This window comes from Lissotriton vulgaris, chromosome 10 (assembly GCF_964263255.1).
Source record: "Lissotriton vulgaris chromosome 10, aLisVul1.2, whole genome shotgun sequence".
Lineage (NCBI taxonomy): Eukaryota > Metazoa > Chordata > Amphibia > Caudata > Salamandridae > Lissotriton > Lissotriton vulgaris.
The window spans coordinates 419,969,750-419,983,506 of NC_141698.1; the positions used below are offsets into that span (position 1 = coordinate 419,969,750).

The window sequence follows — 13,757 nt, forward strand, 5'->3', positions numbered from 1 at the left end:
CCGAACTGACAGGCCAGGTCCTCCCTGAAACAGAAAACAAGCATCCTGGGACAGGTTTCGGGGCATCACCCCATCTAGTTTGAGACCGGTGGCGTATCGAGCAAACGCAGGGGCATTCAGCAAGGCACAATACAAATACATAAAAGCATTATTTCCCTATTACAGAGGATCCTTTAGATCTTATTGTGTTTGGTGTTACTTAACGTAATTTAATTTGTTTTGATTTTCAGAAAGTTACTCCCGAAATAGATGATTTCCTGCAGCAGCTGAGGAAGAAAGTGAAAGTTGGAGTTGTTGGTGGTTCGGATTATGGGAAAATTAAGGAACAACTCGGAGATGATGGTAAGCACACCAGAGGGAGATTAGGTGTTGGGCACAAGACATCAACCCCGAAAGATGTGAGCCCTAAGATGATGGAATTGGCCTTGCATGTGTATAACCTATCTCTTCTCGCTTTTTCATATAATGAGCATAGTGACATTGCTACACAGGCCAAAAATGTGTTCTTGATGTAGTATTTCATGAGAGTGATGTATGGATGCTGCAGTAATCGATCAAGGTATGCTTATGTCCATCTTTTTAGAAGAACAATACTGTAAAATGATTTACTAAGATTGATACCAAACACTTAAAATAATAGAAAAAAACAGAGAACTAAAGTTTTTTTAAACTACTGCAGTTTACAGCTTTTTTCGAAATCAGTTTACACCTGCAGATACAGAAGATAGTCGAAGTAAACTACTGAAAGAGCACCCTACTATTAACCGAACTTTAACCTTTTGCATTACCTGGAGAGTTACTTTTGTTGCTATGGCCAGTAATGAGAATAGACCCTCTGCTTCTGTGTAATCCATATAATTTGTACGAGTACACACACTATTGATTGGCTGCTAATTCATATGAGCAGCTGTTTGGTTTAGTTAGATGTTGTGATGCCCTTTGCTTCGAATAATATTGACATGCATATTTTTTCCTAGACTCTGATACATAAAATTTTACAAACACATAAAAAGCCTACAGCAGATTCTATGATCTAGTTCAACATATACATCCATTGTTTCACAAGCTCCTTTCCCAAAGCCTCCAACACTTGTTGCAGCTGCTGTCCAAGCCAGATCATTGTGTACAATCGCCTTGCCTTTGAGGATAAATGTTGATTTGCTCGCTCTCAAATTGGCCTTGAGTTTGAGTTTCAAATTCGAAATATTTCATTGCCAGGGAGCACGTCGCTTCTTTTTCATTTGTGCTCACTCAAATTTTGAAATTAAGAAATTGACCTGAGAACGTTGTAAAGTCTTTCCTCAGTATTTTCTCTGAGTCTCATCAAATTGAAGAGAGACCTCTGATGCAGTTTCCTCTTTGTGAGTGAACAAGGGAGAAGTTCCTGCTTTCCAAAGTTTGAGCATATTTGCTGATCCTTAACATTGGAAACCTCCATGCTTACTTTTCCTAACCTATATCTGAAATTAGAGCTGTTTTGCTGCTTCATCTTCCCTTTTTCTGACATTGGCATGGCTATGTTGATGCTTTCAGCTTCCCCTCGCGGACCTTCTTCAAGAATTTATGTTTACTATCCTAAGGGCTGAATCAGATTTTGTACTGCTGAATTTTTCCACCTAGACAGTGAACATGACAGCAATACCCCTAAACTACCTCAGTGCTTCTTTGATCTCTGTACCCCAAATCAGTAATTTAAACCCAGTGCTTCCCCCTTTGCCAACACCCTCACTGCTACCTGTTCACAACTGATATCACCATTTCTCCTCTGTAGTATGAATGAACCAGTTGCAGTAACCATCCCCTAATAATTGGGCATAGGATCCCCTCTCCAAGAAAGTCTCATTCAAACGAAAGGCTTTCTTTCCCTTCCTGCTCTGCTGACAACCACCATCTTGAATTTTGTAAAATGAGAACCCGAGGGAATGGTGTGCTGGGCGGAGCTAGTCACTCAGGTAGGGAGTCTTGGCTCTGCTGCCCCTCTAAGGATGCATAACTGTGATAAGGAGTGGTGGGAGTAGGAGCAGGAAGCCCCCCTCCTCCCCCAGCAACAATGGGCTCAGAAACTAACTGCTAATAATGGACTACAAAGGGTTTTCAGAAGTTTTCTAAACTGAGGAAGGGTGGTTTCTGGATGAAGGCCCAGAGGCAAGGACTTCCAAGGTATAGCAGCTGCATCTGAGAAGACTTTGTCCCAAAAATACGATAGTACTACGGAACCCTATTCAAATTTATGATAGGAGCAGAGAGCACCAACATTGCAGCAGTAGCAGGAGTACTTTGTGGCTAAGATCTTGGGGTCTCTTTGGTAAATAGATCTGTCAAGTACAAACCATAGCTTTAAACATAACAACTTTTCTTTGGTAGCTAGTGTAACTGTCGCAGCACATGACAAATATTTGAGAACTTAAATGTAAGATCAAGTGGACTGCAGTGCTTTGCACCAATTGCAAATTCTGGGGCAGCCAAATACAACGAGTTACTGTAATGGTGACTGACGGTGTGCCAGAAAGTTGCAACAGCAATGCCCCTGCCCTGTGTGAAGTGTAGTAAAATATATAATATTTTAAGGCAACAAACTCTTCATAGGCAGCAACCTGATCGTGCAGGAGTGGAAAAGTGCCTCAGATATATCTTATCACACCTGTTGGGTCTGGATCTGATTTTCCAGAAGCCCTGATAACAACACACATTAACTGACAAACTCCCTCCTCCCCTTCAGGTAAATATGGGATGCCTTAGATGCCTACCTTCAAAACCTCAATGGGAAACCATTGTTGAGATTTCAGACAACCATCAAAGCAAACAACAACTTTGATAACCAGTCACTCCAACCGTATCTCTCTATCACCTTTTCCCTCCCTTTGAGCATTTCACATTGTTTCTCTAGAAGGGCGGTAGCTCAACCAGCCTTTTTCAACACTTCAGATTCTTTCCTTTGTCTCAAGTGGTATCGCGATGCTCCAGGAATCGTGTGGTCCGGGAAGAATTCCGCAGATTCGTCAGGTGAGATAGCTTGACCTTTCTCCGTCTCCAAAATCTCTCAATGGTCGGTCAGCACACCAGGTTTCCACCAAGACAGGTGACACACGCTTACAGTGTGTGCTGTGGACCCAGTTCTTCTTGTTCGTCACTCGAACTGCTGTCCTTGTAGTCAGGAGCACCTGCTCTGGACCTCGCCACCTTGGTTCCAGGCTGTTCGATCTGTCGAAGACCTTGACCATCACATACTCACCAGGACGGAGTTCGTGGGCCTCACCTGTAGATCAGTCAGGAAGTGCTTCTCAAACCTGTTTCAGGAGTAGAAGTTCGTGCCATGCTGATTCGGGGTGTTAGTGCAGCTGCGTCTGCTGCCTTTTTCTCCTCTCGCAAACGGGCTGCTTCAACACGCAGTTTAACTAAGCGTCTGATCGTGTCAGCCAACTGGTAGAAGACAAAAAGACCTTCACGTAGTTTTTTACAATCAGCTGCTACATCATCGGGCTCTATTTCTACAGAATATTTTCTAAACCGTTCGATAACCTCTGCGGCAAATGTATTGGTAAAATATATTTGCTCCCTTTCCTGCCACTCAATTTCAATTTTAATTTTGCTTTATTCGAGAATTAACTCATAAAAGCTTTTACAAGCAACATTAAAAAACATATATATATATTTTTTTTAAATGAGGCTAAAAAATAAAAATGCATCAGTTACATTATCACATAAAATTTTGCAGATAAAATACAATACAGTAAAAACACTCTGATATTGACCTCGTCTTAATTCATCTGTCTAAAAACATTTGTCTAATGGACCATGACCAGCCGAGAAATTTAGAAGTGGCTGTGGCTATAAACAATGAAGAACTAGTACATATAATTCTTAAAGCCACAGCACTGCTGGTCGTACCTAAGTTCTCACACATGGGGGTAAGCCAGATGCGTCTGGGCTCTGCATAGGATTTGCATGCGAATATAAAATGTCCGATTGTTTCATCATGCATTCCACAGGATGGACAAGAACTATTTGATGGGCCTCCCCACCTGCATGTTAGAGATCTGAGGGGAAGAGCACCTGCTCTAATCTGGAAAAGCAACATAATAGGTCTCAGTCTTGCTAAATCAGTTAATGCCTTCCTGCCCAGATCGTACCTTAGCGGCAACAAAGGAGTACCCTTGTGGAGGCTAGTAATAAGTCGGAAGAACTTATTTTCCGAAATTTGCAATTTCTCAAGGTTCTCAAAGCCCCACAGCTTGGCCCCATAAAGTGAAGATTGTAGGGCTTTGGCCTCATACACCTGGAGCACAGGTTTTACTGGTTTTGTTAAGGATTTCCTGTGCTCAGAACCAAGTGCACCAGCTATTTGCCTGTGTCTTATAGTTGCAGTGTCTATATGTTTGGTCCATCTTAGGTCATTTGATATATGAATTCCCAAATATGTAAAAGCATTAACAGTCTCTAGTGGGCGATCGTTCATACCAATATGAGATTTATGGCCTCGAGATGGGTTAAAAGCCATTTGCTTTGTTTTGGACACATTGATTTCCAGTCCATGGTCCTTACAAAATTGATCAAAGATTGTTAAAGCGCGCTGTAGACCACTCGGGGTCTTGGATAAAATCAGAGTGTTGTCTGCAAACATTAAAATCGGTATCTTAGTACCAGCCAATGATGGGGCGTCCACGTTTTCAGACAACATACGGGAAACGACTCCATTAATATACAGCGTGGGGGCCATTGAGCATCCTTGACGTACCCCTCGCTCCACAGGGAAATCTGGAGTGACCATACCATGTCCTCCCCACTGGATCCTCGCAAAATTTGCCTCATGGAGCCTCATTAACATTGTTAAAAGTTCTTCAGGTAGACCCAGATTCTTCAACACTTGCCACAGTTTAGGCCTTGGGATGAGATCAAAAGCAGCCCGTAATTCCACAAAAGCTGCATACAGGCTGCCCTTCCTCAGTAATACGGTCTTCTATTGTAAAAGGGTGAAGCGGAAGACCTGGTCCATCGTGCTAATAGATTTACGAAAACCTGCTTGAAATGGCGACAAGGCATTGTTCTCTTCGGTCCAATTCAAAAGTCTATTAACAACCACCCTACCAATCACCTTTTGGATGGTGTCAATTAGGCTTATGGGCCTATAATTTCTTGGTTGCGATTTGTCTCCTTTCTTGAAAATAGGAATTATAACTGCGCATTGCCATGACGCCGGTATATTAGCGCCCTGAGCAACCGCATTCAGTAGGAGAAGGATGTATTTACTCCAACGCTCTTTATCATTGATGAAAAGATCCGCCGGCACCCCATCTAGTCCCGGGGCTCTGCCATTAGAAACTGTGCTCAAGGCCATCATAACTTCACTGTTACAGAATAAGTTGTCTTTATAAAAAGAAGGCCTGTAGTCAGCCGTCAGATTATTGGGCTGAGTGTCTGCATACTGGGGCTTAAAATAGTTGATCCAGTCCTCCTGGGATACATTGTTGTCTGGAGGCTCCGATAAACCCCCCTTGCCCCATTTGACAATGTTCCAGAATAGCCTAGAGTCTTTTTTGTCACTGGCCTCCTTTAGCTCTTGCCAATGGAGCTCGTCCCACAGTTTCTTCGCATTGGCTATGCTTTTTCTATACTCTGTTCTAGCAAGGCGAATAGACACCAGATCCCTCCCCCTGATCGCGGCTCCTAAAGCTGCTATAGACTGCCTACACTCGGCGTTATACCACTTCACTGGTTTGGCATTTCTTGCATTAACTTTCTTTGCAGGTTTCTGGAAATAATCCCTAATAGTTAAGAAGAGGTTCTCATGAATACTGGTTGCTTTATCGCTGCCTAGGTCATTTAGGTTTGCTTGTTCAAGGAGTTTTACTGTTTCGTCAACCTGAGTATTAATACTATTTATAGTTTGCTGGTTAGACTTAACGTATACCCATTTCAGCCTGCGCATGTCATTGGTTGGAACAGTCAAAGGGGCATTAACTAACTCATGTGTCATACCCACACTATTTGGAACCCACCATTTGTGTTTGACACATAACGGATTATGATCGCTTTCTATTCTAGATTTTACCTCCATATCGATCACTTGTCCCCAGAGCTTTAAACTACATAAAACGTAGTCTATTCGGCTACTGTATCTCCCGTTATCAAAGGTATTTGCCCCTGACTTATCGCTCAAGGTCCTTCCTTTTAATGCCCTCAAGCTACTTTCGTAGCATATTGCATTTAGGGAGATGATATCCTCAGACCAACGAGTGACAGGTTTCAGATGTAATTTAGGGACACCCCATTGCCTATCCTCCTCATCTCCAGCCCAGTCTCCTTGGATAGCCAGGGGTTCGAAAGTTCTATTTAAATCACCCGCTATCACAACACTGCTGTCTAGCGAGTGGATTTTGAGGAGGGAACCCAAAGCTGCACAAACTTCTGACCTCCCTCCCCTGTTACCCCTGGCATAGACATTATAAATGTCAAGCCAACCCTGAGAACCCAGGTCGATTCTAATTAGTTGAATATCTCTGCTTCTGGTGTCAATTACTTTAATAGTAAGCGCTAGACATTGACGTACCCAAATAGTAAGGCCACCCATTGGTCGCCCCTTTACGCCTTTTAATGCTGGGATGTGATAATTCAGATAGCCTTCATTAAAACATGGGTCACAGAGCCAAGTCTCCTGGAAGGTACACACATCATAGGTATTTACAAAGCTTCTCCATTCCTGAGAGTCTTGCTTGGAGCCTAACCCCGCTATATTCCAGGAGACTAGTTTGCCAATATCACCCCCTATGTCCTCAGATATACCATTAAGACAAAGTACAGCCTGGGTAGCAGGCGACCCCAGCTTACCTACACCAACAGATCTTCCATTCGGGCCAGTCGCGAAAATATCCCCACAGTTTACGCCTACCTCTATGTTAAGTTTTGGAGGATAATCAGCACTCAGGTCTGTGACATCCACCGTTTTTGGGGTCCCCATTATTTCTATATCATTCACGATCTCCTCAATGACCCCAGTCCCTTCAGTTGGATATGTTGGATGTCAATCATTGCTGTCCAGTCCTGAGGAGTTTCTCTCACATACTCCACCCATAGCTTGAGAAAACTGCTCTTGGAGCTGGGGGCAAGATTTTCTTAGCTGGATCTTTGATTGTGCAGGGGCACTAGTCCTAAATTCTAGGGCAAAGAGATTTTCGGCAAGAGAAGCATATTTCATCGTGAGCTCTATGGAATCATATTTATGATTTGGGCCGCTAATCTGTTTTGCCTGCAGAATGTCTTCCCTTATCACTGACCGACAGCCTCTCACATGTCGCAACCAGTGAATGGCTTTGTTTGTGAGAGAATCAGGGTGCTCCATGTTGCCTTTAGTCAGTTTGGGGACACTGGTCATATAGATTTTATTAGGGGAGTGGCCTTTGTTAGCATAGCTAATTCCTCTTTTCCCCTGGGTACTAGCAGCTGTTATTTTATTCTTTTCGCAGACTCCGGGTATTATGGTTGGTCCTCGTTTCGTGTTTCTCGGCTTCTGTTGGATTTTTGGGACATTCACTTTAACTCTAGGAGCGTTAGATATAGGTGTTTCTTGTAGGCTTGTCTGTATAGTAGGTCTTACTAGGGTCAGGGGGGTGCGGTACAATTAGGTCACTACACTTGTCCTTAACTGGGGCTTGATGGGTCTTACGTTTGAGAGGGAAGTAGTCTTGCAGACTTATTATTGAGTTTGCTTGAGTTTTTCTTCCTCCCTCTCCCTCGCCCCTGACTAATATGGTTAAATTTTTTACTAGGGATTTTAGTGACTCTATTTCATTACGAAGAAGAATTACAAGATTTGTTAAGTTAATTACTTATTCGGTCACTGCTGCACCCTTTCTGCTGCTGGGGTTAAAGGCAGCATCCCGATTGGCTATCTGTCCTTCAGCTGGGGTAGGATCTGTTTCTAACGGCTGCAGTTGATGGACAGGGGGCTCATTGTGAATGTCAGCCAGAACTGTAAACCTATTATGACAGGGTATCAATGGAACAGCAGCCGTTGGTAAAATGTCACAGGTCGTGTGTTTCAGTTTGTCTTCGGCTACATGACCCTGATCCTTATTATGTATGATGTAAAGCACGCATTCAATTTCGAGCTAGTCATCGCCCACCCCAGTAACGTGAGGCTACCGTAATAATGACTACAAAGAAAGGAAGAACCAGCTATCAAAAGCGCAAAAGGCGCAATGTCTAACCGTCATGCTGACCCAAAAAAGGAGAAAAAAGAGGAAGAAAAAGAGAAGGGAAGTGACAGATAGAGGCTCATGGAAACTGAAAAAAGGGACAAAACAAGAAAAAAACCCTCCCCCAACCCCCCACCCTGCACCCCTGCAGAGGCCACGGCCTACCCCCCCCCCAAGCAGCGTGCCTGTCACCCATGAGAGTACCAGAAATTTAGTGTCAGAAAAGAGAAAAAGAAAGTTTTATAAATTAAGCTGGAGGAGGGCCATTCGCACTGGCTCCCGGTCACCCCATCCCGTGAAATTCACTCCTCCCCAAGATACATTGTGCACCACTGTAATCAAGCGAATCAATCAATAAAGAGGAAAATTAGCATCATACTGCACTAATAGACGTACCTGAAGAGCGCGTGCCCCCCACCCCCGCCAGCCACCTGAATGTTAACAATTCAGAATACTGCTCATCCTTGGCCAGTCCTCGCAAGTCCCCGGAGGCATGTCTGCCAAGTAATTCCCGCATCCGCCGACACAAAGAGACCAAGTGTCCAAGCAAGGCCAGAGAGCGGCATGAGCGTACAAAATGGATGCCGCGGGCCACCAACAGAGTCATCCGCAAATACGGCCATCTTCCCCAATGTAGCCCTAGAACACGTACCCCACATCGAGGATGTAAAGACAGGGGTGGAAGAAACAGGGACAGGGTCCAGTCGTTGCCGTGGCAAAGCTGAGGACATCAGTAGGGTTACGGAGTACGAAGCCACCATCGTCTGCTGTGAAAGGGAACCATCAGAGTAGTCCAAATCCCCGGCTTGTTGTCGACAATCCACAGCATAGTCCAATGTCATCACTGCCCCCCCCGCACAAAAGGGCGGCCACAGCACCCCCTATCGGAGACAGGCTGGGAGGGATCCTCGTGTGCCAGGGGGTCGTCCGACCGTAAGTGCCCCAGCATGAACGTAGCATCCTCCAGCTTCCTCCCCAGCTCACGGACGCCGTGGTCCCAGGCAGATCGGAGGGCACCAAGAGCAGCAAGGATGTCACCACAAGAAAACGCAGGCCCTTTCTCTCGTATCGCAGCACCATTTGGCTGTACACATTCCCACTTTTGTTGTACATCGGTCGTCAAGGTGGCAGCCTCCATCACTTCTCGGCGGCCCCTCGGAGTTTCCATCGCAACTGGGGACAGGGAGTTGGTCATAGGCGAGTCCAACTCAGTGCGGCCACTATCCAAGTCGCAAGGACAGCGTAGGCAGATCGCCCAAGGAGCGGTGTCCTGCAATGTTATTCGTCGCTCTGTTCCAACGCCCGCCCAAAATTCGGGAGCTGCCCGCGAAAACCGGGCCGAGTCCCGAATCTCGTCGAGGCACCCACCGTCTGCATTCCACGTATGTACAAGGGTACCACCAGGTCACCGCCTCGGGGGTACTCTACAGCCGCTTCGCTGGGCAATCAGGACATCTGTGGTGAAAATCGGGCGGATGGACAGCGGGCTCCAGCAGACCGACGCCGCGCCAGTGGAGATGGCCGCTGTTGTTGTTTTAGCGTCCGGCCATGTTATGCAGCAGATGTCCCGGTTACAGTGTCTTTCAGGCCGCTGAACGCCGTCGCAGATTTCTCCGGCTATAGGGCCGGCAGGGAGCCCGGGATCGCGCTATCAGTTTCAGCGCTAATTCCCAAACTTCAAAATGAGGCACAATTGCAGGATAGTGAGCAGGATAGTCGTGCGGGGCTCGAAGGTTCACGGAGCCGGGAGCCTACGCATCCGTCCCGATCGCCATCTTGGCTCCTCCTCCGCTTAAGGTACTCTTCATACGTTGCGCCGTTCAAACAAAGTAAAATAGAGAAAAATCTCCTCATTACCTGCCTATAGGAATTGCAATGCATATATAATTATCAAACAGTTTTCAATATTGGCCAATCGTACAATCAAAGCCGCAGTAAGTGTTACTAAACTACCTTACCAATCAAAGGCGTCAAACCAACAGCAAGTGCAGCAGAACGGCTCTTACCAATCAAATGGTGTCCAAGTTCCAACTGCCAAGTTCTCAAATCGACCAAATGGTCACTGCAGGGCGAATCAACAGAAGAGATCTCAGTCGAGGACCAGCCCCACCTGGATGGTCAGATCAGAAAGAAAGGAAAAACGCCATCGGTGCCAAGTCTCTGGTCTCCTCAGGCGGCGATTGCGTCCAAAGCGATATTCCAATCCTTCGTCGCGACCAGTTCTTCGGGCATCCGAGTCGCTGATGAGCCCCGCGTTGGAAGCGCCAATTTGTGGTGGTGAGCCTCAGCAAGGCCTACCAGTGCAAGGGATTCGCCCTTCTCTGCACAGAGTCCTCAGACCAGTAGGAAGAAGTTGGCACAGAAACTGGAATAGAAAAGACAGAGTTTATTAAACCTCATGAGGTGGAACTACATTCACACAGCACCCTTTGGTAATGCATGAAGTAGCACGCTGACTGAAAGGAGCTTGGTCCTTTTATACCCACACAGGGGCTCAAATGAAGGCGGTACAAGTACAGAATGCTGGTTTTAAATACATATAAGGTCATACAGAGAGTGTGCTGGCAACAAGTGGGATGGGCTGACAGTTAGCTAATTCTGGTGGACACATCCTGACAGTTGCAAGTTGGGGACAGCTGTAAGCTCAACTGAGCATGTGCGAAGCAGAAGAGGCTAAATATATCTCATCTCTAGGCAGATTTCTAGAGCAGTTAACAGGGAGGTAGGACAGAGCACATGGCGAGCACATGGCAAACAAAATGGCTGACAGAAATACAAAATGGATTCCGCAAAATGGACAAGATAGTCTCTAAATACAAGATGTCTTGTGCTAATCCTTAACCTAATCGCTACTAAATTACAACACCCTCCTACCAATCGCCTGACACCAGTGAGATCCACCGAGCCACTCCAAGGCCGCGCAGGCCATTCACCTACCCTCTCCTTACCAGACCTTGGCTGAGGTTGTGGAGTGTCACTTCGTAGAATTCCATGTATTGATTAAAAAGCTCTGATGAATTCTGCATAGTTTCACTCTGCGTCCCATGGATGTTTAACACTCTTAGCCTCTGGTTGTTCCCATGGGCCCACAGCATTACACTGTAAAATACCCCACACCCTGTCCTCTGTGCCAATGTGCACCTGTGCTTCAGTTGTGGGGGGAGGTGTAAGGGGGTGCATGGGCTGTGAGGGCCATCAAGATGAATAAACATACACACTTACAGTCAGGTAGCTCAGCTGGTGAATGGTGATGATGGCGCTGAGGTTGTGGAGTTGCATGAAGAGTCCAAGGTCGAGCAGCAGTCAACCATGTGCAGTGCCCTGTTCCACTCCCAGCGACAGGGGGTCAATCAGCCCTGATCCGGGATGAGCGCCTGGGCTGGAGTGAGTAGACAGAGCAGTAGCACAACTGTGAGAGGCTCCATGGCTGGCATTGAGGATAGCATACACTTCAGTGTAGTTGAGCTGAAGAGAGAAGTTGCCCAACCTTTCAATGTCAGTGATGCTAGCAGCCAGTGAGGCTGTGGTGGTCGATTGGGGAGTGTGGAAGCTGGAAGGGTTTATTTACGCTTGTCATCATCATTGGATAATCCTGTGCATAGGAAGCGAAGCACTGGTTAAACAAACAATAAACCTCCGGAGGCTTGAGGACAGGGAGGCGGGTCTTTGCAGCTCCCTTTCACTTTCAAGCTACCAGGAGCTGCAGCCATTGTGGATGAGCTTGTACCCTCTCCCTTGCATGGTAGGTGGTGTGCTCAGTGAGTGGGGAATTACATCTGTGTGGTATATCTGGGATGTGGCGTGCAGAGTGAATGGTGTTAATCATGGATGGCTCAGTGATTAGGTGGGGCTGGGTGCCGGTGACTCTACTACCCAGTGGTGGGCAGAGTTTTGCCTAACTTCGCGCCGCAAGTCGAGTGCGGAGTGGGCAATGCTCCGCAAACTCCACTGGCGGAGCAGAGTTCACTGCCCACCCCTACTCCTCACCTGATGTGGGCGCCACCACTCCGCAGGGATTGCTCCTGCTCGCAGACAGCTACCACGGGTCCACTGCGCTCCTCTCCTCCTCCGAACACCGCCGCATCTCTCTTGCGGTCCCGGCATTTCAGCTGTGCCAGCGGCCGCACGCCGGTCCCACACGCGTTTGTCTCCACACTAGGCTCCAGATACTCCTGTAGTGTCCATCGTTGCCCGGGCGCCTCCTGCACACCTTATGAAGAATTCTACAGCAAGAGCAAAATCTGCTGCCCTCTGGCCCCATTTGGCGAGCTCAGATGCCCCCAGATATGTGGATAAATGCTGGATCTGGCCTCTGGCTGGCAGAACCTCATGGAGTGGTGGCATCTTGCGACCGGGCTTGCTATCGCCGGGCGCCCTTTTAGTCATATTTGTAAAGAATCTGTTCCGTAAAATTCATAATCTAACCCTATCTTTCAAAAACATTTTCTCATGGGGAGAACTCCTCAAACCCCCTTCAGGATAATTATCCTCTGGCAAAGTCATGCTTTCATTTTATGCCTTCCCACTTTCAAACTTCTCCAGCCGCCACTGTAATCCATGAGGAAAATAGTAACTCTTGTAATATGTCCGAATCTGCTACTGATCCTGATATGACCAATGTTTCAGTTGCTCAATGTGTCAAGTCATCTGCTTGAATTAGAACTCTTTCATGGAGAATTCTGCAAGAATAGCTTTTTTACTTCCTCATTCACTGTTGCATATTCATTCTTTTCATTATCAACAGAAGGATGTGTTGTATTTTGAATTAACTTCCCCCGCTTATTTTTCTCTTGTCCATTCTCCTCTGTTCGCCGTGCCCCTTGGTTTGTTCTGTACACGTTGGTGTTCCAAAGTTCTAGTCTGGCAGTTAGGGCCATTTTTTCTGGATGAGATTCCTGTTGATAGGCGCATCTTTTTTGTGCTCTCAATAAAGACTGTGGTATACTTATCTGTACTTACTAGTCCTTGTACAACACAACAGTACAGTATAGTATGTACAATTCAGAAATGCAGTTGTGAAATATTTGCTTTTTTTAACCTACACTTCTTAGTATTTTCAAGATACATGGACTTTTGCCTCGACTTTTTCTCTAGTTTTAAAAAACTTTTGCCATGGTAATACATTTTATTCCAACCTTTTTTTACCTCAACTTTTTTTAACCTTAGATTATTTAATAAAAATGTACTTGCTATCCAGCCTGTTATGTTTGAAGTTCTGAGAGCCCCACAATTCATAGTATTGCATGCCTCAGGCCTTGTGTTGTCTACAGAGTTTGGCGATGGGATGTCCCTTTTGACCCTGTCTAGCTGTCAAACGGTTGTGGATGGCCTTCTAATGGTTTAGCCCAGAAGTGACCTTTCACAAGCCCATAACCGCGACAGGAGGGTGCCTGACCTGACTGTTGGCTGCCCTGGCCCCAGGGGCTGTGATTGTGGCCATGACTGTCAGCGGGGAGTGTCAGCAGGAGGCTCATCTTATACCACACCATGCCTGCACAGTCTGGCCATGGTGAGCATAGTGCAGCTAAAGACCCGGAACTCTGCCGCGGCTCCCATTTACCACTG

The 13,757-nt window shown here is 46.2% G+C and overlaps 1 protein-coding gene across 2 annotated transcripts in view; it reads left to right on the forward strand.

The window, feature by feature from the left end:
* Positions 1–13,757, forward strand: part of PMM2 (phosphomannomutase 2) — a 134,780-nt gene that overhangs the window by 39,470 nt on the left and 81,553 nt on the right. For both annotated transcript variants that reach the window (XR_015300688.1, XM_086941272.1), the window contains exon 2: positions 231–342. Coding sequence is in view for 1 of the 2 variants with exons in the window: in XM_086941272.1 (XP_086797398.1) it covers positions 231–342 (112 nt within the window). In the remaining variant the exon portion in view is untranslated. The remainder of the gene's footprint in view (positions 1–230; positions 343–13,757) is intronic.